We start from the raw sequence: 23,013 nt of genomic DNA, 5'->3' as shown, positions 1-23,013 counted from the left end.
TATATATATATATATATATATATATATATATATATATATATATATATGATAAATACATTCCACAAATGCTTATTGAGTGCCTAGTGTATGCCAGACATAGGATCTTGACCAGTTTGGGAGAAGGTGAGTGGTCAGGAAAAACCAAAAGACAATTAGGCGTCATTCAGGCAAAAGGAAGAACACCCACGTGCAGGGAGGTGGGGACGGGGAAGGATGATGGATGGAGAGATACGCATTGGGGGATAGTTAAATGTGCCTGGGGCAGAGAGTGCACATAGGCATCTGGAAGGAGAGGAGGCTTAGAAAGGTGAATTTTGGCCAAGTTGGCTAAAGAACTTAATAACAGTTATTTGATTTTTTAAAAAATTCCTCAGATTTTGCCCCTATGCAGAACAGTATGGAGGTTCCTTAAAAAACTAAAAATAGAATTACCGTATGACCCAGCAATCCCACTACTGGGCATATACACAGAGAAAACCATAATTCAAAAAGACACATGCACCCCAATGTTCCTTGCAGCTCTGTTTACAATAGCCAGGTCATGGAAGCAACCTAAATGCCCATCGACAGACGAATGGATAAAGAAGATGTGGTGCATATATACAATGGGATATTACTCAGCCATAAAAAGGAATGAAATTGGGTCATTTGTTGAGACGTGGATGGATCTAGAGACTGTCATACAGAGTGAAGTTAAGTCAGAAAAAGAAAAACAAATATCGTATATTAACGCATATATGTGGAACCTAGAAAAGTGGTACAGATGAACCGGTTTGCAAGGCAGAAATAGAGACACAGATGTAGAGAAGAAACGTATGGACACCAAGGTGGGGAAGCGGCGAGGGTGGTGGTGGTGGTGGTGGTGTGATGAACTGGGCGATTGGGATTGACATGTATACACTGATGTGTATAAAATGGATGACTAATAACCTGCTGTATAAAAAAAAGATTAATTTTTAAAAATCCTCAGATTTTATGGCAAACAATGCAAATTCTTCCTGTAACATCCAATTGGATGTCAAGGAATCAAGGTTAAAATGCAGGTGTATATGTCTGGGCTATCTTAGTGCAGATCACTAATAGAGTGGACTTTCCTTCCTGAGTTCTGTACTGTGTTATTTGCACTGTATTAAAATAATAATAACACTGGTAATGATAAAAAATAATGAGGTTAGGTCTTCCCTGGTGGCTCAGTGGTTGCGAGTCCGCCTGCCAATGCAGGGGACACGGGTTCGTGCCCCGGTCCGGGAAGATCCCACATGCCACGGAGCAGCTGGGCCCGTGAGCCATGGCCACTGAGCCAGCGCATCCGGAGCCTGTGCTCCGCAACGGGAGAGGTCACAACAGTGAGAGGCCCGTGTACCGCAAAAAAAAAAAAAATGAGGTTGCCACTGGACTTCACTTGGTTTGGGGCTTTGATTTTTTTTGTATAATTTTAACCTACTAGGGAAAAAAAATTCTGTTTTTACTTCTAACAAAATGGTAATCTGACCAGTGTTTTGAGAACAGACGGCTACAAATGCATTAAAGAAAGCCCTAAGTGGGTTTCTTTTGATCAAAGAAAAATCCTTCTCTTAGCGTGGGAATCGGCCACTCTTCATCCAGACACCTCTTGCTGTGGTGTGTGTTAGTGGATGAAGCGGAGGGGAGTAACTGAAGAGTTGAAGGACCCTCTGGTACCCTTCTGTGAAGGCATCTCTGAAAGACCTACAGCAAAATACTCAACAGCTACCGATCTTTTGAAGATAGTTGAATTTTGTTAGCTTAGAGCATGTAATATAAGACTCAAGATTTAACCAAACACTGCCAATTACTCTTGAGAGTTGTGCTGATTACTATTTTTTCCAGCTTTATTGAGATATAATTGACATAGAACATTGTGTAAGTTTAAGGTGTATAATATGATTTGACACATTTATTGCAAAAAAAAATTATCACTGTAGCATTAGCTAACACTATCTCATCACATAATTACCATTTCTTTTTTGTGGTGAAAACATTTAAGATCCACACTCTTAGCAGCTTTCAGGTACTATAAAATACAGTATTGTTAACAGTATTCACGATGCTGTGTATTAGATCCTCAGAACTTAATAATCTTATAACCGGAAGTTTGTACCCTTTAATCAGTGTCTCCCAATTTCCCCCACCTCCCAGCCCCTGGTGGCCACCACTCTGCTCTGTTTCTATGATTCAGCTTTTTTATATTCAATGTATTTGTCTTTCTCTGCCTATTTCACTTAGCTTAACATCCTCAAGGTTCATCTGAGTTGCTGTAACAGTAGGATTTTCTTTTCTCTCATGGCTGATATTCACGTGTGTGTGCGTGTGTGTGTGTGTTGTTACATCTTTATCTGTTCACCCATTGATGAATGCTTAGATTGTTTCCATATACTGGCCTTTGTAAATAATGCTGCAGTGAACATGGGGGCACAGATTTCTTTGAGATCTTGTTTTCATTTCCTTTGGATATATATCTAGAAGTAGGATTCCGGGATCATGTGGTAGTTCTATTTTGAATTTTTTGAGGACCCTCCATACTCTTTTCCACAGTGGCTGCACCAATTTACATTCCCACCAACAGTGAACAAGGGTTTCCTTTCTTCATATCTTTGTCAACACTTTTTTTTAACTCTTGTCTTGTTGACAACAGCCATTCTAACAGGTGTGAGATGATAGTTCATTATGGTTTCACATTTCTGATTAGTGATGTTGATCATCTTTTCATATACGTGTTGGCCATGTGTATGTCGTCTTTGGAAAAATGTCTGTTCAGTTCCTCTGCCTATTTTTTAATCAGGTTGTTGTTTTTTGGTTTTTTTTCTTTTTTTTTTACTATTGAGTTGTATGAGTGCTTTTTAATGTTTGTTTGTTCATGGCTGCATCCAGTCTTAGTTGTGGCATGTAGGATCTTTCATTGCAGTGCACGGGTTTCTCTCTAGTTGCGGTGCGTGGGCTCTGTAGTTGCTGTGGTGCATGGGCTTAGCTGCCCGGTGGCGTGTGGGATCTTCGTTCCCCGACCAGGGATCAAACCCACGTCCCCTGCATTGGAAGGCGGATTCTTAACCTCTGGACCACCAGGGAAGTCCCTGAGTTGTATGAGTTCTTTATATATTTTGGATATTAACCCCTTACCAGATACATGATTTGCAAATATTTTCTTCCTTTCTGTAAGTTGCCTTTTTATTTTGTTGATTGTTTCTTTTGTGGTGCAGAAGCTTTTTAGTTTGACGTAGTCCCACTTATTTTTGCTTTTCTTGCTTGTGCTTTTGGCGTCATATCCAAAAAAATCACTGCTAAGACAAATGTCAAGGAGCTTTTTCCCTGTGTTTTCTTTTAGGAATTTTGTGGTTTTGGGTCTTATATTTAAATCTTTATTCCATTTTGAGTTAATTTTTGTGATTTGTGTAAGAAAGGGGTCCAATTTCACTCTTCTGCATGTGGTTATTCAGTTTTCCCAACACCATTTATTGAAGAGACTGTCTTTTCCCCATTGAGTATTCTTGGCTCCCTTGTCAGATGTTGGTTGATCACATATCTGAAAGTTTATTTCTGGGTTCTCAATTCTGCTCTATTGGTCTATGTGTCTCTTTCTGTGCTGGTATCATACTGTTTTGATTACTATAGCTTTGTAGCTATATTTTTGTTTGAAATCAGGACATGTGATGCCTCTAGTTTTCATCTTCTTTCTCAGGATTGCTGTAGCCATTGAAGATCTTCTGTCATTCTATACAAATTGTAGGCTTTCTTTCTACTTCTGTGAAAAAAATGTCATTGGAATTTTGATATGGATTGCCTTGGATCTGTAAATGGCTTTGGGGGGAAGCATAGACATTTTAACAATATTAATTCTTATCCACGAATGTGGGGTATCTTTATTTGTGTCTTCTCATCAGAGAAGTTTCTCTCATCAGAGTCTTGTGGTTTTCAGTGTACAGATCTTTCATCTCTTTGGTTAAATTTATTCATAAGTATGTTATTGTTTTTGATGCTAAAATGAATGGAATTATTTTATTTCTTTTTCAGATGTTTAGATGTTGGTGTAGAGAAAGGCAGCTGTTTTCCATATGTTGATTATTCTGCAACTTTACTGAATTCATCAGTTCTAGAGTTTTTTGGTGGGTCTTTAGGATTTTCTATATATAAGATCAGACCATCTGAAAACAAAGACTTCTTTCTTTTCAATTTGGATGCCTTTTTATTTCATTTCTCTTGCCTTACTGCTCTGGCTAGGACTTCTAGTACTATGCTCAGTAAGAGTGGTGAGTGTGGGCACCCTTGTCATGTTCCTGATTTTAGAGGAAAAGCTTTCAACCCTTCACCATTGAGTATGATGTTGGCTGTGGGTTTGTCATATAGCCTTTAAATTATGTTGAGGTATGTTTCTCCTATACCCAATTTGTTGAGTGTTTTTATTATAAAAGTATGTTGTATTTTGTCAAATGCTTTTTGTGCATCTATTGGGATGGTTTTATATGATTTTTTTTTTTTTTTTGCCGTATGCAGGCCTCTCACTGTCGTGGCCTCTCCCGTTGCGGAGCACAGGCTCCGGACGCGCAGGCTCAGCAGCCATGGCTCACAGGCCTAGCCACTCCGCGGCACGTGGGATCTTCCCGGACCGGGGCACGAACCCGTGTCCCCTGCATTGGCAGGCAGACTCTCAACCACTGCGCCACTAGGGAAGCCCCTGGTTATATGATTTTTATCTTTCATTCTACTATTAATGTGGTGTACCACATTTATTGACTTGCATATGTTGAATCATCCTTGCATCTCAGGGACAATTCCCACTTGGTCGTGATGTATGATTATTTTAATGTGCTGTTGTGTTCAGTTTGCTAACATTTTATAGAGAATTTTTACATCTATATTCATCATGGGTATTGGTCTGTGATCTTCTTTTAGTGTCTTTATCTGGCTTTGGTATCAGGACAATGCTGGCCTCATAAAATGAGCTTGGAAGTATTCTCTCCATTTTTTGGAAAAGTTTGAGAGCAATTGGCATTAATTATTCTCTAAATGTTTGGCAGTATTCACCGGTGAAATCATCTGGTCCTGGGCTTCTCTGTATTTTGGGGGTTTTGATTACTGATTCCAGCTCTTCACTCATAACTAGCCTGTTCAGATTTCTTTTATTCAGTATTGGTTGTTTCTAGGAATGTGTCCATTTCTTTTAGGTTATTCAGTTTCTTGGTGTAAATTGTTCATAGTAGTCTTGCATGATTCTTTGTTATTTCTGTGATGGCAGTTGTAATGTCTGTCTTTCACTTCTGATTTTGAGTTCTCTTTTTCTTTTCCTGAGTTAGCCTAGCTAAAGGTTTGTCAATTTTTTCTTTTCAAAAACTGGCCTTGGGCTGATTACAGTAATCGCTACTCTGTTTGCATCAGTACAAAATAATAAAACACATATTTGATGAAAATTTAAGTTACTTGTCATGTACTTAGGCAAGAATTTCACAGAGTAACATTTGTAGTCATTTAATGTCATGATATCATCTATTTCATCTTTTATTTCAGATGAATAGGAAGAGACCAACCTATTAAGAATTGTGATTGTTTTTTTGTTTGTTTGTTTAGACTTACGGAGGAACTTATACAACTTTCCTCTGTAATCATTCCGTTAACGTTTCCCTTAGTTGTTAATTGTAATATTTTAATTACACAACTAATATACTGTTAATGATTCCTTATTAAAAACTAAGACATAAGACATAAAGAGGGTAAAGACAGTCTCTCCTGGCCTTCTCCCACTACCCTTGTCATTCTCCTTTCCTCCCCAGTGATAATCATTCTTAAGTTTGTGTGCCCTTCCAAAATTTTTCCTATATTTACATTATATATACTTGTACCTATACATGCATAGGCAGATTGCTGTTTGTTAAAGTATTTATTTATCTAAACCAAATCAGATAATGTGAAGCTCATACTTTACATTAGATGATTTCAAGCCATGATTTTTTTTCTTGTAAAAAGTCATTCTTTAAGGCTTATAGAAAGGCATTCTTCAAGGCTATTAGACTGGGTGGCTTCAACAGTAGAAATTTATTTTCTCAGTTCTGTCACCTGAAGTTGGAAGTCAGGTGCCAGTGTGGCTGGTTTCTGGTGAAGGCCCTCTTCCTGGCTTGCAGACAGCCACCTTCTCCTTGTGTGCCCTCACAGGGCTGGGGGAGAGAAAGAAGAAATTCTCTGGGGTCCCTTTCTCATAAGGGCACTAATCCTATCATAAAGACCCACCTTCATGAGGTCATCAAAATCTAATTATCTCCCAAAGGCCCTATCGACAAATACCATCACATTGGGGGTAAAGGCTTTAACATATAAATATGAGAGACACAAACATTCAGTCCATAACACCCAGACTATGCCACTTCTTTTAATTAGTAATGTGAATAAAGGTGCCAACTCTTTTTTTTTTTAAACATCTTTATTGGTAGGTGCTGACATTTTAAAAATGATTAAACCAAAGGGAAAATAAATATTTAGGAGTTTATATAATCTTATCAGTACAAAGGTGGGGATGAAAATGAAGATAAATTCAAAAGGGATAAAGGTCTAAAATTCCATTAAGTAAAAAAAAAAAAAATTCAGTTGTATGAATATAGGATGGGTAAAGCTTGAATTTGACAGCAATTAACATGAGAAGTATCTGGCGATGTTGACAGTGACTAACTGATGTGATGTGTGAATGCAGTTTTCTGATACTTTAATAGAAATATAATATCCTGATCAAGAGAGGTCATCAGTCTCTCTGCATTCTTCCCTTAGTAGGCTACTTTCAGAATACTGTATTCAGATATAGCAAATATAAGGAAGAATACAACCAAACCAGTGATTGTTTCTGTTTGTGCAATGTGGATACTGTCTAATGGGTTTGTGGAGACAGTTAATTACTAAAGTGCCTGTGAAATGCATGGTGACATAACTAGTATACAGCAAGTTTGAATTTCATAGAGTAGAATATGCAATAAAATACTTGGTACCTTTGTAGAAAGTAAGCAAAAACTTGGTTTTTTTTATAAGGTATATTTTTATGTGCCTTTGATTATAATTGAAACAAATTTCAAGAGACAGTGGTCTAGATCATTCCAATCCAAGCATGGTCGCATGCACACCTGGGAGCTTAGTAGGAATGCAGAATCTCAGGCCCCATCCTAGGCCAGCTGAATGAAAACCAGCACGTTCACAAGATCCCCAGGTGATCCACATGATCATTAGAGCTTAAGAGCATGAAAACTTTCAGTTGTGTTCAATGAAAGCTTTAAAAAGCTATGAAAATGTCTCCAAACTTCTTTTTATACCCTCTTAAAGAGTGATGCAGTACTTCAGGTAGAGTGAAAATGAAGGATGATATAATAGTGATGGCTTATGTGGCTGTTGCATTGTCCTTCTAGGCAATTCTATCATTCTTACATTTTCATATTTTTTTTTTTAGCACAGATTGAAATGGTTGCGTATTTGTGAGATAATTCCTAGGATGATTAAATAGCAAATGTTTTAAGATACAGAAAAAATAAGATCACTGAGATCTCACAGTGTACCTTAGATTTATAGGAGTCCATTGAACTCGTATTTTAATTGCAAAATAGAATGAGTTTTATTCTACTTTAAAAATATACAAATTTTTTGGTTTGTATAAAAAAAAAACCTCGAAGAATAAAATTCGGTCCAGTAGAACCTGATGATATACCAAGTGTTAAGGATCTTTCAAAATATACTGGAAACCAGATTGTATATACAAAAATGTAGCTAAGAATGCGAAGTGATACGAAATAAGTATCAGGTGAGTACTGTGATGGTTTAGAAGAATGAGAGTTTTGTCAACACATTCATTAAGCATTAAGTGCCCATGAGGTGCCAGACATTGTTCTTGGAATTGGGATAAAATGGCCTCTTGGAGCTTATGTTTTGGTGGAGGGCCCAGACAGTAACCAGCCAGTGAATGTTTGTATAATGCTAAGTGTTATAAAGAAAACACAGAGCCGGTGAGGGGATGGAGACAGATCAGGATGCCACAAAGCAGGGGCTTTCCTCCTCTTCAGTAATTAGGGGAACATGGCAGGAGTCGCCACTCGACCAGACATTGAATGAAATGAGAGAGCCGTGTGGGGTGAAATGGCCCGGAAACAAAACTGCAGCAAGATTTTCTGCTTTAAAGCCCTTTCATCTCCTTAATTGAGTGAAACTGCCTACAGCCTCAGGGTTATTACCTAGGATGCAAATACTATCAACCCCTGCTTTCTTCATCAGCTTGGTGTCCTGAAATGTGTCCCAGCACAAGAAGCAGTGTGAGCTCCACAAGGAGCCCATCGGTCCCAGTTCGGACACCTTTCCCCACAATGGTGTGAAAACACTGATCAGTTGTTACCAAACTTAGTTCAAGTTAAACAGATCCACTTTTTACAAAAAATATTTTATTTATTTATTTATTTTGGCTGCGTTGGGTCTTTGTTGCTGCGCGCGGGCTTTCTCGAGTCGCGGCGAGCGGGGGCTACTCTTCGTTGCGATGCGCGGGCCTCTCATTGCGGTGGCTTCTTCTCTTGTTGCGGAGCACGGGCTCTAGGTGTGTGGGCTTCAGTAGTTGTGGCTCGCGGGCTCTAGAGCACAGGCTCAATAGTTGTGGCACATGGGCTTAGTTGCTCTGCAGCATGTGAGATCTTCCCGGACCAGGGCTCGAACCCGTGTCCCCTGCATTGGCAGGCGGAGTGGAGCCTTAACCACTGTGCCACCAGGGAAGTCCCCAGGTCCACTCTTGAGCTCAGTCTGTTTTCACCTCTGTAAATTGGGGGAAATACCTAACTTGCATGGCTGTTGTGAAAATTTTAGCTAATATGCATCAAATACCTGGCATATATTAAGTGTTTGAAAAATAGGAGCTACTATTATTACTCACCATTGTGGTTATTAGTTCATTTATATCTACCTTCATATGTGGCAATCAAATTACAAATGTTCCCCCAGATTCCTCATCACCTGACTTAGTTTCAGTCTCATTATTTGTTCTATGGAGTAATTTTTTTTTTTTGATCATCAGGTCTTTATTCAAAATTAGCTGTCCAAAATGATGTGACCTTTACCGAACAAACAAATTTAAGTTTATGCAGCAGCCTTCTTTTCCTCTGTGGTGGGTTTCTTTTCTGTGGGCTTCTTTGCTGTGCGCTTCTTTTTAGCAGGCTTCTTTTTAGCTGCTGGTTTCTTGGTCACTGCAGCCTTTTTTCCCACCAAAGGCTTCTTTGGCTTCTTCGGCTTCTTCAGCTTCTTAACGCAAACAGCCTCCTTTCCCTTCTTTCCCATCACAGGCTTCTTGCCTGGAATCCCCTTCTCATCTGATTTGGCTTCTAGTGCTGCTACTGCCCTATCCATCCGGATTTTGTGGTTCCTGGCCTGGCGAAGACTAGTGTTCCGGCGCATGGTCTTTGCGTATGGGTTTAGCTTCAACATGATTCTCAGGTTTTTCAGTGGATTCTTCTTCAAGACTGCGATGAATCTTCTTGCGTGGTGCTCGGAGGGCTCTTTGGATCTCTGGGCTTTTCACGATTCTGCTAAGGTCTGTATTGAGCATCTTGTGCATGGGGAGGTTGTAGTTACTCTTGAGGGAGGCAGCTTTACGCCAAGTGCCATACAGCTCCTCTAACTTGCGGAAAGCACTTTCAGTCCAAATGCAGAAACGTCCCACATGCCCCCCAGGAGCCAGTTTCAAAATGTTCAGTTTGCTTACGTTAAGCAGAGTAATTCCAGGGATGTTTCTGAAGGCCTTGATGATACCGTTGTCCTCATTATAGACGATGCAGGGTCCCCTGCGCTGGATACGGCGACGGTTTCTCACTTTGCCTTTGCCAGCTCTCATTCGCTGCGAGGCGTAGACCTTTTTGATATCATTCCAAGCCTTAAGTTTCTTCAGGAGCAAAACAGCCTCCTTGGTCTTCTTGTAGCCTTCAACTTTATCTTCAACCACCAAAGGAAGTTCAGGAACTTCCTCTATACGATGACCTTTAGACACGACCAGCGCTGGTAACGCCGAGGCAGCCAACGCAGAGCAGATGGCGTATCGCTTCTGCGTTGTATTCACTCTGCGGTGCCAGCGTCCCCAGGTCTTGGTTGGTGCAAACATGCGGCCCCCGCGACACATATTTCCGAAAGCACCCTGGCCAGAACGGTGAGTGCCGCCACCTCGAACCCTGGGAATTCGAGCCACAGCTCTGCCAGTACCCCAAGACTCAGCACTGGTTTGATGACCTGCTAATTCACTGACAGCACAGGGCTGTCTGTTGTTTCTGCGCAAGTTGGTGTGAACAAAGTTCACAATATCTGGTCGAATGGGAGCCTTGGACACAGCAGGCAAAGTGACATTTTTGCCAGATGACTCCCCCTTTTCAGAGTACACTAATATCAGTGGATGGGCACACGCCATGGCGGGGAGAGGAGAAGGCCACGCTCCTCTCAACCTGGCGGCTCCCACAGGAAAAGCTATGGAGTAATTTTTATAACGATTTACAGTTCCCATAAGCGAATTAGAGTTCCCTACCTCGTGCCTCCCCTCAGCCTACCATAGTCAGCTGCTCCCTCCAGGGTATGGTAGTGGAAAGCAGGTGTTGAGTGGGTGGGCCTCTCCAGGGCAGTTTGGGGGGATCAGCGTAAAATGCGTGAGTGATATCGTGGGAACTCAGCTGCATGAAAGGCAAAGATTTTATCACGTCTGCTTTTAGCCGTCCTCCAAACCTCCCAGAATCGTTCACAAATGTGAACACGTTTCCATTCTTGAAACACATGGGCAGCTGGCTGGGAGCAATCCCTCAGGGGCCTGCAAAAGGGGTTTCAGTGTTTGACAGCCATCCCGAGCCTGGGGAACAGGAGAGAGGCCTCACTGTGGGATGGGGCTCTAGTCTGTCCCTTGCCCCTGAGATTTTCAGAGTCATGTCTGGTTAACCTGAGCTGTCAGATCCCATTTCCTGACGTGCTGTCATCGAACACTTCAGATTTAGTTTTCTCTGAAATATTTTTTTTAAAAAATGTAAAGATTTGGATACTGTGTCTTCTTCCAACTTAAGAGTCTGTTTCATAATCTTAATGGCTTTTGCTCATTTTAAAAAGCAGTGAGGGAAGGGGGTTGGTCTTGGAAAAATAGGTAACTATTCTGACTGAATAAGTTTCCTTAAAATGTCGTGTAAAACTACATCAACAGGGCTTCCCTGGTGGCGCAGTGGTTGAGAGTCTGCCTGCCGATGCAGGGGACACGGGTTCGTGCCCCGGTCCGGGAAGATCGCACATGCCGCGGAGCGGCTGGGCCCGTGAGCCATGGCCGCTGAGCCTGTGTGTCCGGAAAAAAACTACATCAACAAAATAGGACCAACCCAAGAGCTAGAATCATTGGATTTTTATACAACATAATGCCCGTGATAAATACTAAAAACCGTAACTGCCTAAAACAACACTGAAGGAATGTGAAGAAGGAATGAGTGAAGGAGGGAGGAAAGAGGAAGAAGGGGAGGGGAGGTGAGAAGAGGAACAAGGAACATGATGAAGGAAAGGACGGGGGAGAAGGAAAGGAAGAGAGAAACCGGCATCTGGTTTAGAGAGCACTTAGAGACCAGAGGACACACTTTCTGCCTTGCTTCTTGGCTCAGCTTCTGTAGAACGGCCCTGCGTCATGGTGATAGCGATTCTCATCCGATTGCAAGATGGCCTTTGCAGAGGAAAGTCTGAGCCGTCCAGGTGTTCAGGCTGAGGCAGCCCCTGCAGCAATCAGAGCTCACACCTTCAAGAACAGACCAGGAAGTGGCCTCCTGTTTGAGATGCCCCTGATTTATGTTGAGTCTCAGTCATCACCGTGGTGGCCAAAAAGTAGGTGTGCCCCTCACGGCTCTCCTGTGTTCCAGGTACTCTCAGAACATGGTAGCAGAGGCAGGAGTGCATGGTGATCCAGTCTACCTGTGCTGAGAGATGCATGTCACGTGGCCGGGAAGACCATCTCACCTTTCCATAAGAAGTCAGCCCAGTGGGTCTGCCTCTGATGGGTCCCCGCTACCTCCAAGTGGTGTTCCTTCTGGCAGTAGAACAAGGGGCAGATGCAGGACATCACTGGCACTGCCAGCAGTGCTGGCAGCACAGCACTGCTCCTGGGGTGGGATACGCGGGGTGTGGGAGGTGATGATGGCAGTTGCAGTGGACATGATGAGGTGGGTGGAGGTTAGCTTGCTCTGGGCTAGGTCTCTTTGATCAGAAAGATACATTTCTTTTTTTTTTTTTCTAATTTATTTTTGGCTGCATTGGGTCTTTGTTGCTGTGTGCGGGCTTTCTCTAGTTGTGGCAAGCAGGGGCTGCTCTTCGTTGCGGTGCACGGGCTCTAGGCACGTGGGGCTTCAGTAGTTGTGGCACATGGGCTCAGTAGTTGTGGCTCGCAGGCCCTAGAGTGTAGGCTCAGTAGCTGTGGCGCACGGGCTTAGTTGCTTCGTGGCATGTGGGATCTTCCCGGACCAGGGCTCGAACCCGTGTCCCCTGTATTGGCAGGCACATTCTTAACCACTGCACCACCGGGGAAGCCCAGAAAGATAAATTTCTGATGCTCTTTATTCCTTTCCGTAAATGCTACTTTCCATATGGAACCATTTCCCTCTAGATTGTTCCTTAAAGAACATCTTGAGCATACCTTGCGGTGCAATTCTGATGCTACAAATTCTGTCACCTACGTGTGTATGAAAATGTCCTTATTTCACCCTCATATTTGAAGGATATTCTGCTCCTCTCCTCTGCAGTCCCCAGGCAACCACTGATTTTCTATCACATAGATAACTTTTTACATGAAAGGCCAGAAAATAAATGGAAACAGAGAGTGTGTATCCTTTTTTTTGGTCTAGTTTTAATGCAACATCATAATTTTGAGATTCATCCATGTTGTGTGTGCATCGGTAGTTCATTCCTTTATGTTGCTGAGCAGTGTTTCGTTGTGTGGTTATGTCACAGTTTGTTTACCCATTCACCTGCCCTGAGTATTTGTATATGAGTCTCTGCACGGATATGTGCTTTATGCTAAACCGTTTTCCAGTGTGGTTGTACCATCTTACCTTCTCATCACCTGTGGTCGGCAGTCAGGGATACACCTTTAAATAAGGCCCTACCTGCTCCCAGCCTTCCCATGCTTCAGCTGTAGCTATACACAGGCACACATTCAGTTCAAAGTCATGGAACGTGGCCTTTATTACACGGGCAAGGGGAAATAGCTAAAGTTGTTTTGGATGTGAGCTCAGAGAATTATTCTTTGGCAGAGAATTCTGTGGCCTGGGGAACTTGGGACACAGTCCGGAGGGGGAAGCTATGGCCACGGACAGGCGTTTCCCTGGTTGAGAGGATTCTTTTCCTGTGTGGAGGGGAATAGCCAAAGGATGACCAGAGTGGTGCCCTCTAAAGTGTGGGGTGCAGGGCGGCAGCCGTCTTGCCCAGGTCTAAGGGTGGAACTATTCCCCTCTCCTAATCCAAGCTCTCACCATCTTTAAAAACCCACGTTAGGTCTTCACTTGCGTGGTGTCTTTGTCAGTGTGGCCGCTCTGTGTATCTCCGCCTCCTCAGCTGCTGGGTGTCTGCCCTTCTCCGCGTCTCACTTACCAGTTTGTCTGTAAGCTCTTGAGGCAAGTACTCTATCCCTTTTTTCTTCATGTGTCTGAAAAGTATTATGTACATAATAGCTGTTCAGAAATGTGGGTTGAATGAATGAAGGTTTTTCTCAGCTCCTAGGGGTCACCTGAGAGAGTGTCCAGCACGCTTCAGCGTTTACCATACGTAGGACCCAGGGTACAGCTGGGAGCTCGTTACCCAAGCCCTGATCTCATCCTTTGCTAACAGTTCGCCCTTAGTTGGCTGACGCTACCCCTTCTCTGTACTTTCTCTTACCTTATACTGACCCAGGGTGAACTCTGATTTGTTCTTCTGATGTCCTCTCATCATTGTCTTTTTAGACTACATCCTCACTAACTGTATTAAATAACCCAGAACCAAAGAGGTAATTGTTTTCAGGTTTCTGACTTTCCCAGCCTTGGCTTTATTTCTGTCAGATAGGTCCCTAGAGACCCTGGGCGTAAGCATTTCCCAGGTGAGTCATGTCTCCGTATGTTTGCTGATCTCTTCCCTCCTTCTCCATCTAGACGACGTCCTGGAGTCTTTCAAAACTCAGCAAAGCAGCAGCTCTTCCTAGAAGGCTTCTCTTTTTATAAGAGATTTGCATGAAATCTCCTGGCTTTTCTTTTGTTTCAGGTGTAGAGTATAATGATTTGGTATTTGTATATGTTGCAAAATGAGCACCCTAGTAAGTCTAGTTAGTATCCATCACCTCAGTTACATTTTGTTTCTTGTGATGAGAACTTTTAAGATCTACTCTCTTAGCAACTTTCAAATATGCAATACAGTGTTAATCATCTCTAATCATCATGCTGCACATTGCATCCCCCTGACTTAATTTTTTTCATAACTGAATTTGTACCTTTTGACCCCCTTTACCCGTTTCTCCTACCCCCCAGCCCCTACCTCTGGCAACCACCAATCTGTTCTCTGTATCTATGAGTTTGGTTTTTTTGTTTTGTTTCTTTTAAAGTCCATACATAAGTGAGATCATACAGTATTTGTTTTTCTCTTATTTATTCACTTAGCGTAATGCCCTCAAGGTCCATCCGCATTGTCGCAAATAGCAGGATTCCCTTCTTTTTATGGCTGAATAATACTTCCTTTCTCTCCCTTCTTACAGCACGTCCCGTAAACCCCTCTCATCCTCCTTAAAAAACTGGTCCGTAATTACTGATTACTTGCTTGTTACCCTATCTGAAGAAAAGGACCATGCCTCATTTGACTTCATGTTTCAGCATCTAACACGGTGCTGGTGCATAGTAATGTCCAGAAAATCAGTTAATGAATCAGTAAATTAATGACTGAAAGAAATTCATTCGTATTCATCTTTCATTCTCTTATTTTCTCTTCATGTCTTCCCCTCTTAACTTTTCTTTTGTTTCTGTTTTTCTCCACTGTGACTAAATTTCTGCAAGATAATAGAAATAATACGAGCTTTGTGACCTTTAGAGTTTTCTTAGCTCGACAGATGTTGGAAGATGGATTTTGAACCCTAGCAAACAAATTGGAAAAGTTTAAATGTTGTGGGTAGATGTGGCAATGAAGATTTTATTGGTGTCCGTCATGAGGGTGGGAACATCATTGAGGTTAATATTCTTTGCTCAGGAATGAGAGGCCTCGGGACAGATCTGCCCTATTCTGATGGCAACACAAATAAAATTCTGTCACACTGAGATGTTAGTTGACCTTTCTCCAATCTGGAGGTCTCCCAAGATGTCCATTATGGAAACCAAAGGGTAAAGACACTGTTTAAAACCTTCCAAAGTTGGTTTAGCCCAGATACTTTTCATAGAGATATGACGAAATAATAAAGGTCCTAATACACTGGTCAGCAAGTCGCGGGTGCTAATAAATGCTAGGCTTTCATCGTTATCCTCCTTGCCAAGCTTCCTAAGGTTCCCAGAGACCTAAGTTTCCTTGACATTTCTCTTCGGATCAATGACACGAATAAGGGACAGATGCAAACTGTACGTGCCAGTCACCAACGTGCACGTCTTCTTTACAGATGGCAGGAACTTAATTCTCCTCTTCTGCACCTATGTTTTCTTTGAGAATAAGATGCTTTTGACTGCACTCCAGCTATTGATTATGGAGAACGTTCTGTACAAACTTCCTGAGGGCCGTCCAGGAAACTCACACGCAGTCAGGGACCGGTCCACTCACCCAAAAGCCCCCTCACAGATCCCTTTCCTAAGAGCACTGTGCAGTGATCCAGCTTTTCCTACCTTTGCTTGAGGGAGGTGCTCTAGACCTTAGCAGCAGGGGTAGGGAACACCTGAGCAGGTATTTTGAGAGGTATAATGTCAGAGCAGCGTGAAGGGAGCCAAGTCAAGAGCCAGCAGCCAGTTCATCAGCATTAAGATTCTTAGCAGAAACTCTCCAATCCCAACCTGAGTCCAGTTAAAGTGGTGGTAGTTAATCTGGGATACCCTAGTGATGCTATCTACTGTACTGTTAAATAGGTGCTAATGTACTGAAAATGTTTTGAAAACAAACAAAACATAAAGGTAGTGGGGAAAATGGCTATAGTGCTTCATTTCCTTACTTGAAAAACGTCGTCTTTATGGCTTTACATTCAGCTTTGTGAAATACAATTCAGCTGAATTTTCATTTAATAATTATGTAATGCAGGTGTAGACTTCCCCTATTGCTTGCACACAACCCCTGTTAATTGCAGCAATAGAAGTTGCTTCTGGAAAAGTTGACGCCTCTAAAAGCATTGTCCAGGGAAATGGGATGGTCAGTAACCCTTCAGTGTCTAAAGGTACCAAACCTGTCTTCCAGGACTCCTCTTGCCTAAGAAAGTGAAAGAGGAATTGTTTCCTTCCAAATCCTTACAAGCTTGTGAAGGTGAGGCTGCATTTACTGGTCCACTTCCCTTAAGTCTCTACAGTCAAAAGTCCTCAAGGCCAGGACCCTTGGAGAGTCTGTCAGCCTCATGTTGTTGGCAGTGGTTCATTTTGAGAGATGCCAAAAACACCCACTTAAATCATTCTTTCTTTGTCTTTTCAGGAGCATCTAAAGGCCTTTGATGGTGAAATCAATGCCTTTTTGGACAATATGTTTGGACCTCGGGGTGAGTGAGCTGTTGAGAACTCAATGTGGAAGGAACACGGTTTAGTTAGAGAAGAGGATGGTGTCCTTTCTGGTGTCTTGACAATGGTACTTGGCATGGAGGGACTTACCCGCCCTCACCTTCGATGTCCTTCTCCCAGAACGTGCAGAGGCGCCCCTCCCTCCTGCTCAGCCTCTCCCGGGATTCAGGCTCCGGCAGCGGGAACAGCGCGCGGTGCGCTCCTTGCCTCCGGCCGCCAGGTGGCGGTGCCGTTCCTTCCAGGTCGGCTGCGTCCTCTCCGCCCTAACGCCCACCCTCCTCCCACTTCCTCAGGCGCACAGTCACACGCAGCCCTTCTGCCCTTACCTGCCCTGGGCAACTCCCTCTAAGGCTGTGCGGGCTTCATCGGCCCAGGGCCACGAGGTCGGGCTCCGCAGCTCAGCCGGCTGAGTGTCCCGATGTTTCCTCCACCACCGGTCACTCGGACCGCTGCGGGGCGTCCCGATGCGTCTGCCCCTTTCTCATCATGTTAAGTGTCAGCTGCGATAATACTTTAGAAGCCTAAATCACAGAACGCGGTACTCTGGCTTAACACTCACCAGCATCTTCCGGCGTCCTCAGGATGAAAACCCAGTTCCTCGCCGCGGACCACGCACGCAGTCGGGTACTGTGCAGCCGCAGCTGTCTCTCCGACGCCACTGCTGCTCTAGACATCTCTTACGTCCTTGACATGTAGCAGTCGTGCATTTGCTGTTCCTCCCGCTAAGACCTCCGGCTCCCCAGTGTAGTCAGCTCCTCCTCATACGTCAGGTGCCGGCCTGTGAACGTTACCTTCCCCGACAGGCTTTCCCTGACCAGGATGGCAGAGATTTGCCCTCGAGAGTGGCAAATCGAGAGCCTCTCATCATGCTGTATTTCAGCCTCTGTTTATTTCCTTCATATGCTTTATTAATAGCTCTTTCTCCCGCGAGGGCAGGATCCGTGACTGTTATCTCCAGGCTGTATTACAGTCCTAGGAACCTGTGAGACACTGTATTTTGCAAATAAGTGAATAAGTTTTCCACAGCACGTTTTGTTTCCCTTGAGCCTTGCTGGTTCACAAAGCTGGAAAATCTACAAGTTCTGTCCTCAGCATTATTGGGTGGGAGGGGGAGGGAAATGAGGTTCTCCTGTTTCTCAAAATCTTTAAACAGAATCACACCGAGATGATTTAGACCACTCTCCAGTTTCCATACAGGCTCCATAAATTACCCTGTGTGAATGACTATTTATATAGTTTTAGTGAAATAGTACTGATTGTACAGAGCTTTAATATATATGTATATTTTTTCACATTTCCTTTGGTTTTTGTTTTCCGTTTTATCCTTGTGATGATCCTACAGGCAGGGTGGGGCCTGTAGCTCGTAACCTGCTTTATGTGATGTGCTTTCTGCTGTGCCGCTGTAGCAGGTAGCGTGATGATCTAACAGGCGTGCAGGGCTTCTGGGTGACTGGCTTTCTACGTGACATTTGCGCTAGAGCCATCAGTGTCTCTGAGCCAAGGTCACACTGAACTTTGCCATTGGTAAGGTCACTGTGACCTGGGATGATTTCTTATTACTGTGGATGGGGATTAATTAAGGCTAGGATTGCAGTTGTCTGCTCAGCAGTGGTCATTTTTGTGGGCGTTTCCTTTGGAGCAAGGAGGTTGTGAGATTGACAGTTGACAACTGGATCAGGTGACCTCCACAGTGACAGGGAGTCTAGCCTCCAGGCCATCTAGTGCCCACTTCCCCTTTGAGGGGTGGCCCAAACTTAAATTGTCTGGCAGGCCCCCTGCTAAACCCACAGGTGTCCCCAAGCCTTTTCTGACTTTACCTACGCCACGTTGGTACCATCAAGGGAGATGGTTCTAGGCAAATACGTGACCCAGATGCAGAGCTAACATCTCAAGCCCCAAAGATAATAAGTGATATAAGTATCTGCTCCCATCTTTTGGTCAGGACAGTTGTGGTCTTCCCCAACAACGGCGGCAAACATTTTACAGGGCTGGGACGAAAGAAAATGCCAGCCTCAGGCGCTGTATTAGCTAAACGCGCTTGACTCAGTGTGTCGATTGATACGCATTTGATGACTGTTCCCGTCAGCTCTGCAGTAAGTGGCGATAAGTTACGAGAGAGACAGAGTAGAAATATAAGACGTAGTCGGGTCTCACGGAGCGTGCACTGTGCTTGGGAGGTAGAACCGTCACCTCTGAGGCAGTCGAAAAGCAAGGAAGTAAACCACGTGTGCTCGTTTCTGGGGCTGTCGTAGCAAAATCCCACAGACTGTACGGCTGGAAACAACAGCAGTTTATTCTCCCACGGCTCTGGAAGTCAGGGTGTCGGCAGGGCCCCGCTCCCTCCGCGCTTCAGGGAGGCCTGTTCATGCCTCGGCCCTCGCTGCTTTCTACTGTTGCCTTGCAGCTGCGTGGCTCCGTCTCTACCTCTGTCTCCATGTGGCCTTCTCCTTGAGAGCCAGTCTGCCCTCCTTGTCAGGACGGGCACTGGTCACTGAGCAGCGCCCACCCTAATCCAGTACGACCTCATCTTAACCGGTTTACGTCTGCAAAGACCCTATTTCCAAATAAGGTTATATTCACAGATACCAGGAGTTAGGACTTGAACACATCTTTCTGGGGGACACAGTTCAACCCATAATACCATTAACAAGAGGCAGGGTAGCAGTTTAGTTCAAGTTATTTAACTTCTTTTACCCAATTTTTCTCAATCATAAAGTGGAGATAGTACCACCTATGTGATGGATTTATCTGTCACCTCGCCTGTGGTGATGGCATCACAGGGGTTGGCAGATGTCCAGACTCAGCAAATTGTTCACAGTAAATATGTGCAGGACTTTATCAACCACACCTCCATGAAGCTGTTAAAAATAATATCACCTGTATCATTAGCTTGTTCTGAGAATTTTAAAGAAGTTAATGTATATACAAGGCTTTAGGTCTGTGTGTGGCACAGAATCAGTGCTCCATAAATGTTAATTATAGTAACAGTATTGTAGCCATGATAACATGTAAATTGTAACTGTTTTGTCATGCAGATGGGTAGCTGTAGTTATGGAAGAGCAGTGGGGAATGGCTTCCTTCAGAGGCCAGGACCTTGATCTGGGGGTCGAAGGACATGTAGGCTTCAGGCCACGTGGCACGTAGGATGTGGAGGTGGACGTTAGGAAGTGGCCCAGCGCACGAAATTTATGACAGATAATTGTGAGCCAGTTGTGCAGAAGGTAATATCTGTTAGTTGCATGAATGCTCCTCTCTTACCTTTTTATGTCTGTCAGAGCAAGGAGAAGTCTTTACAGAATAAGCGGTGGGACAGAGCTTGAGAAGGCACTTTGCTCACAGAAATGGTGCTCTGTAGGATGGGGGGTGTAGAGAAGCTGGGGGTAGATGGGGTAGCAGGGAGCAGAAAGGGGAACTGGGACCGTGGGGACCACAGAGGAATCAGGAAAAGCGAGAAACCAGTTCCTACAGCTCTATTTACAGAGATCAAAAACAGCATGCGGGGGCTTCCCTGGTGGCGCAGTGGTTGAGAGTCCGCCTGCCGATGCAGGGGACACGGGTTCGTGCCCCGGTCCGGGAAGATCCCACATGCCGCGGAGCGGCTAGGCCCGTGAGCCGTGGCCGCTGAGCCTGCGCGTCCGAAGCCTGTGCTCTGCAACGGGAGAGGCCACAGCGGTGAGAGGCCCACATACCACAAAAAAAAAAAACAAAAAAAAAAACAGCATGCGGTTTTCATAATTCTGGGCCAAATCATTTTCTCTGTTTAAGCAACAGAAAGGAGCAGAGAACAAAAATCATTTTGTGCCTACAGTTATTTTCTAATTACTATATTATAGATCTATGATGTGTGTTTTATTTAGGTTTTAAAATTTTAAAGCCTAAGTAAACAGAGGGACACCTCTGTCCAGGTTCTTGCCTCCTGGCTGTTTGTACTTTTGGTCCATGATCAGGTTTGGGTCCTCGGTTTGATTTTCTGGACTCACCTCTGAATCCTTGGCTCCGAGGCTCCGCCTTTGCCGTCTGCAGCTCCTCCTGCTTGCCCTTCTGTAATCCCACTGCTCTATTTGGATCAGCTGAACGCTCAGCCGTTCCTGGTTTATGTGCAGTGATCCTAAGCAAATTCCAGGGAGTGTGAGTTCCAGGAATCAGGACACGCTATCATTGTGTCTGCTCTCCTGCCGACCCGAAGCTTCTCCACGGGAGGCAGCAGAAAGGTAAAATGGACGGGAGGCGGGTGTGAATTCCCAGCCACCGGAGCGCCTTCTGCAAATGCTGACGCTTTCGGAGCTGTTTTTACATCCATAAAATGGCATAATACTTCATATTTACTGAGTTAGAGTAACTACGGTAACTGTTCCAAAGTTAGACATTCAAGAACTGTGACTTCCCACCTTTATTACTTGTCCTTGTCACTCAGCGTTCAACTGAAGCCCTGTTTGCTCCACGGGCCCCTCCTTAACTATTCCAGGCCCCACTGGTTTCTTCTTCCGAACTATAACTCAGACCCAGTTTGCTTACGCTGTGGCCTGCAGTTCCCTGTGGAACTTGGGTGAGCAAATACAGCACACGTGACCGTGTCTCCCAACTGAGCGCGTGGGGTGCCCTCGGGATTCTCACTGTGTGTTTCTTTGCAGATTCTCGAGTCAGAGGGTGGTTCATGTTGGACTCCTACCTTCCTACCTTTTCTCTCACTGTCTTATACCTGCTTTCCATATGGCTGGGCAACAGATACATGAGGAACAGACCTGCTCTTTCCCTCAGGGGCGTCCTCACCTTGTACAATCTTGGAATCACACTTCTCTCCGCGTACATGCTGGCAGAGGTAAGTGTTTGTGTAGCTGACGCTGGGGAACAGTGACCGAGTGATTTTTAGAAGCAATTACATCTGGCGTTCTAGAACTGTCCACGGTTGCTATCAATACTGTTCTTTAACATCTCAAGGTTCCGGTATCTGAAGTTATTCCTTCCCAAAGTCCTAGAAGTCTTTGTTTCTAACTTGAATGTTTTTTAGCCCAATTTAGACCTATTTCTTTAGTCCTTAGTCTTTCATTGTAATTTAAAATCACAGTTGAGGTCTGAATGGGCCTTTAAAGATCATATATAGTTTTTTCTTTTATAGATTATGATACGGAGGCTTAGAAAAGTTAACCGGATTTGCCTGCGAATAGACAGCTATTGAGTAACTGTTTTTTTAAGTTAAATATCAAATGCAGTTAGATTGACCGAAATGCAAATGTACGTTCCCTTAAAGGGTACTCCTCCCATCTCTGGGTCACTGTGTATCCTCAGGACTGACTTCCAGAGGCCTGGGGTGACATTCCAGCTCGGCTGTGGCTCCCCACATTACATCATGTCTTCCCTGCTCCTTTATAACATGCCAAACCTAAGTAATTTCACAAGAAAAAAGAACAAGTAACGATTGCCCTGCCTATTACAACCAAAGGTTATTTTACTATAATACAAGAGAAAATCGAAAAGTGTTAAATAAATGTGCTTGAGAGAGAGAACTAAAACAGAACAACCTCTTTGGGGAACAGTTAGGATAAACTCATTCATATAAATTATAAATGGCTGACAGTGGCATAGGTATAGCTGCCTTCCTGGTGTCCTTGGCTTCTAAACGAAAATAAACTCTTGCCTAAAATACAGGCCATCTCACCCATAGAGTTTAATCTGTACATTAGTCTAATGTGCACCATTCTAATAATGGTTAATAACCAGTATCTAAAATGACTGTCATAAAACTCTAATTATGGAATTTGAGGCATCAGAGTGCAGGAGACAGAATTTGGGGTCAGGAAAGCCATGCCGATAGCTCTAAAATCACGTCCCATAGGTGCTCCCTGATTTACCTGACTCTAAAAGGGGAATTTCTATTTTAGGTTTCTCTGGGTAGACTTTAGTTCACTAGATGAGCTTGCAAGATAGTAATTTACAGAGTTAGTTTCTCCCTGTATGACAGAGGGAGAGTTACTCTTCTTGGGTGGTTCCCAGAAGTGGCAGCTTCATCAGGGGAGCCGGCCTGACCATCTGTCTGCATTGGAAGCTCTAATCCCTGCTGGAAGCAACGGTGCTGTGGAGGCAGAAGACCCAAATTCAAGTGTCAGCCTTTCGCTTTCTCTGCAACTTTGGAGGAGTTGCTTAGGCTCTCTGAACCTCAGGCAGCTTAGCTTTCAAATGGAGATACGATGTCTGTCCTACTTCACTCCCTCATGAGTGTAAGGACAAATCAGTTCTGTTCAGCCCGCATTCGGCGAGCACCTGCTCGGTGCAGCCGAGGGGCCACAAAGATGTTTAGACGTGGTTTCTGTGC

At 43.9% G+C, this 23,013-nt stretch overlaps 1 protein-coding gene and 1 pseudogene across 1 annotated transcript in view; one reads left to right on the top strand and one right to left on the bottom strand.

Moving 5' to 3' along the window:
- The window catches only part of ELOVL2 (ELOVL fatty acid elongase 2), a 60,709-nt gene that overhangs the window by 23,519 nt on the left and 14,177 nt on the right, over positions 1 to 23,013 (top strand). The window contains exons 2-3 of the mRNA XM_029244406.1: positions 16,621 to 16,684; positions 21,335 to 21,522. Of these exons, the coding sequence (XP_029100239.1) occupies positions 16,621 to 16,684; positions 21,335 to 21,522 (252 nt within the window). The remainder of the gene's footprint in view (positions 1 to 16,620; positions 16,685 to 21,334; positions 21,523 to 23,013) is intronic.
- LOC114908106 lies at positions 9,094 to 10,444 on the bottom strand (annotated as a pseudogene).

This window comes from Monodon monoceros, unplaced genomic scaffold (genome assembly GCF_005190385.1).
Source record: "Monodon monoceros isolate NGI ecotype Baffin Bay Population unplaced genomic scaffold, NGI_Narwhal_1 Super_Scaffold_3, whole genome shotgun sequence".
Classification (NCBI taxonomy): domain Eukaryota; kingdom Metazoa; phylum Chordata; class Mammalia; order Artiodactyla; family Monodontidae; genus Monodon; species Monodon monoceros.
Note: the sequence above shows the minus strand (reverse complement) of the source record. Positions and strands in the feature narration are given on the sequence as shown.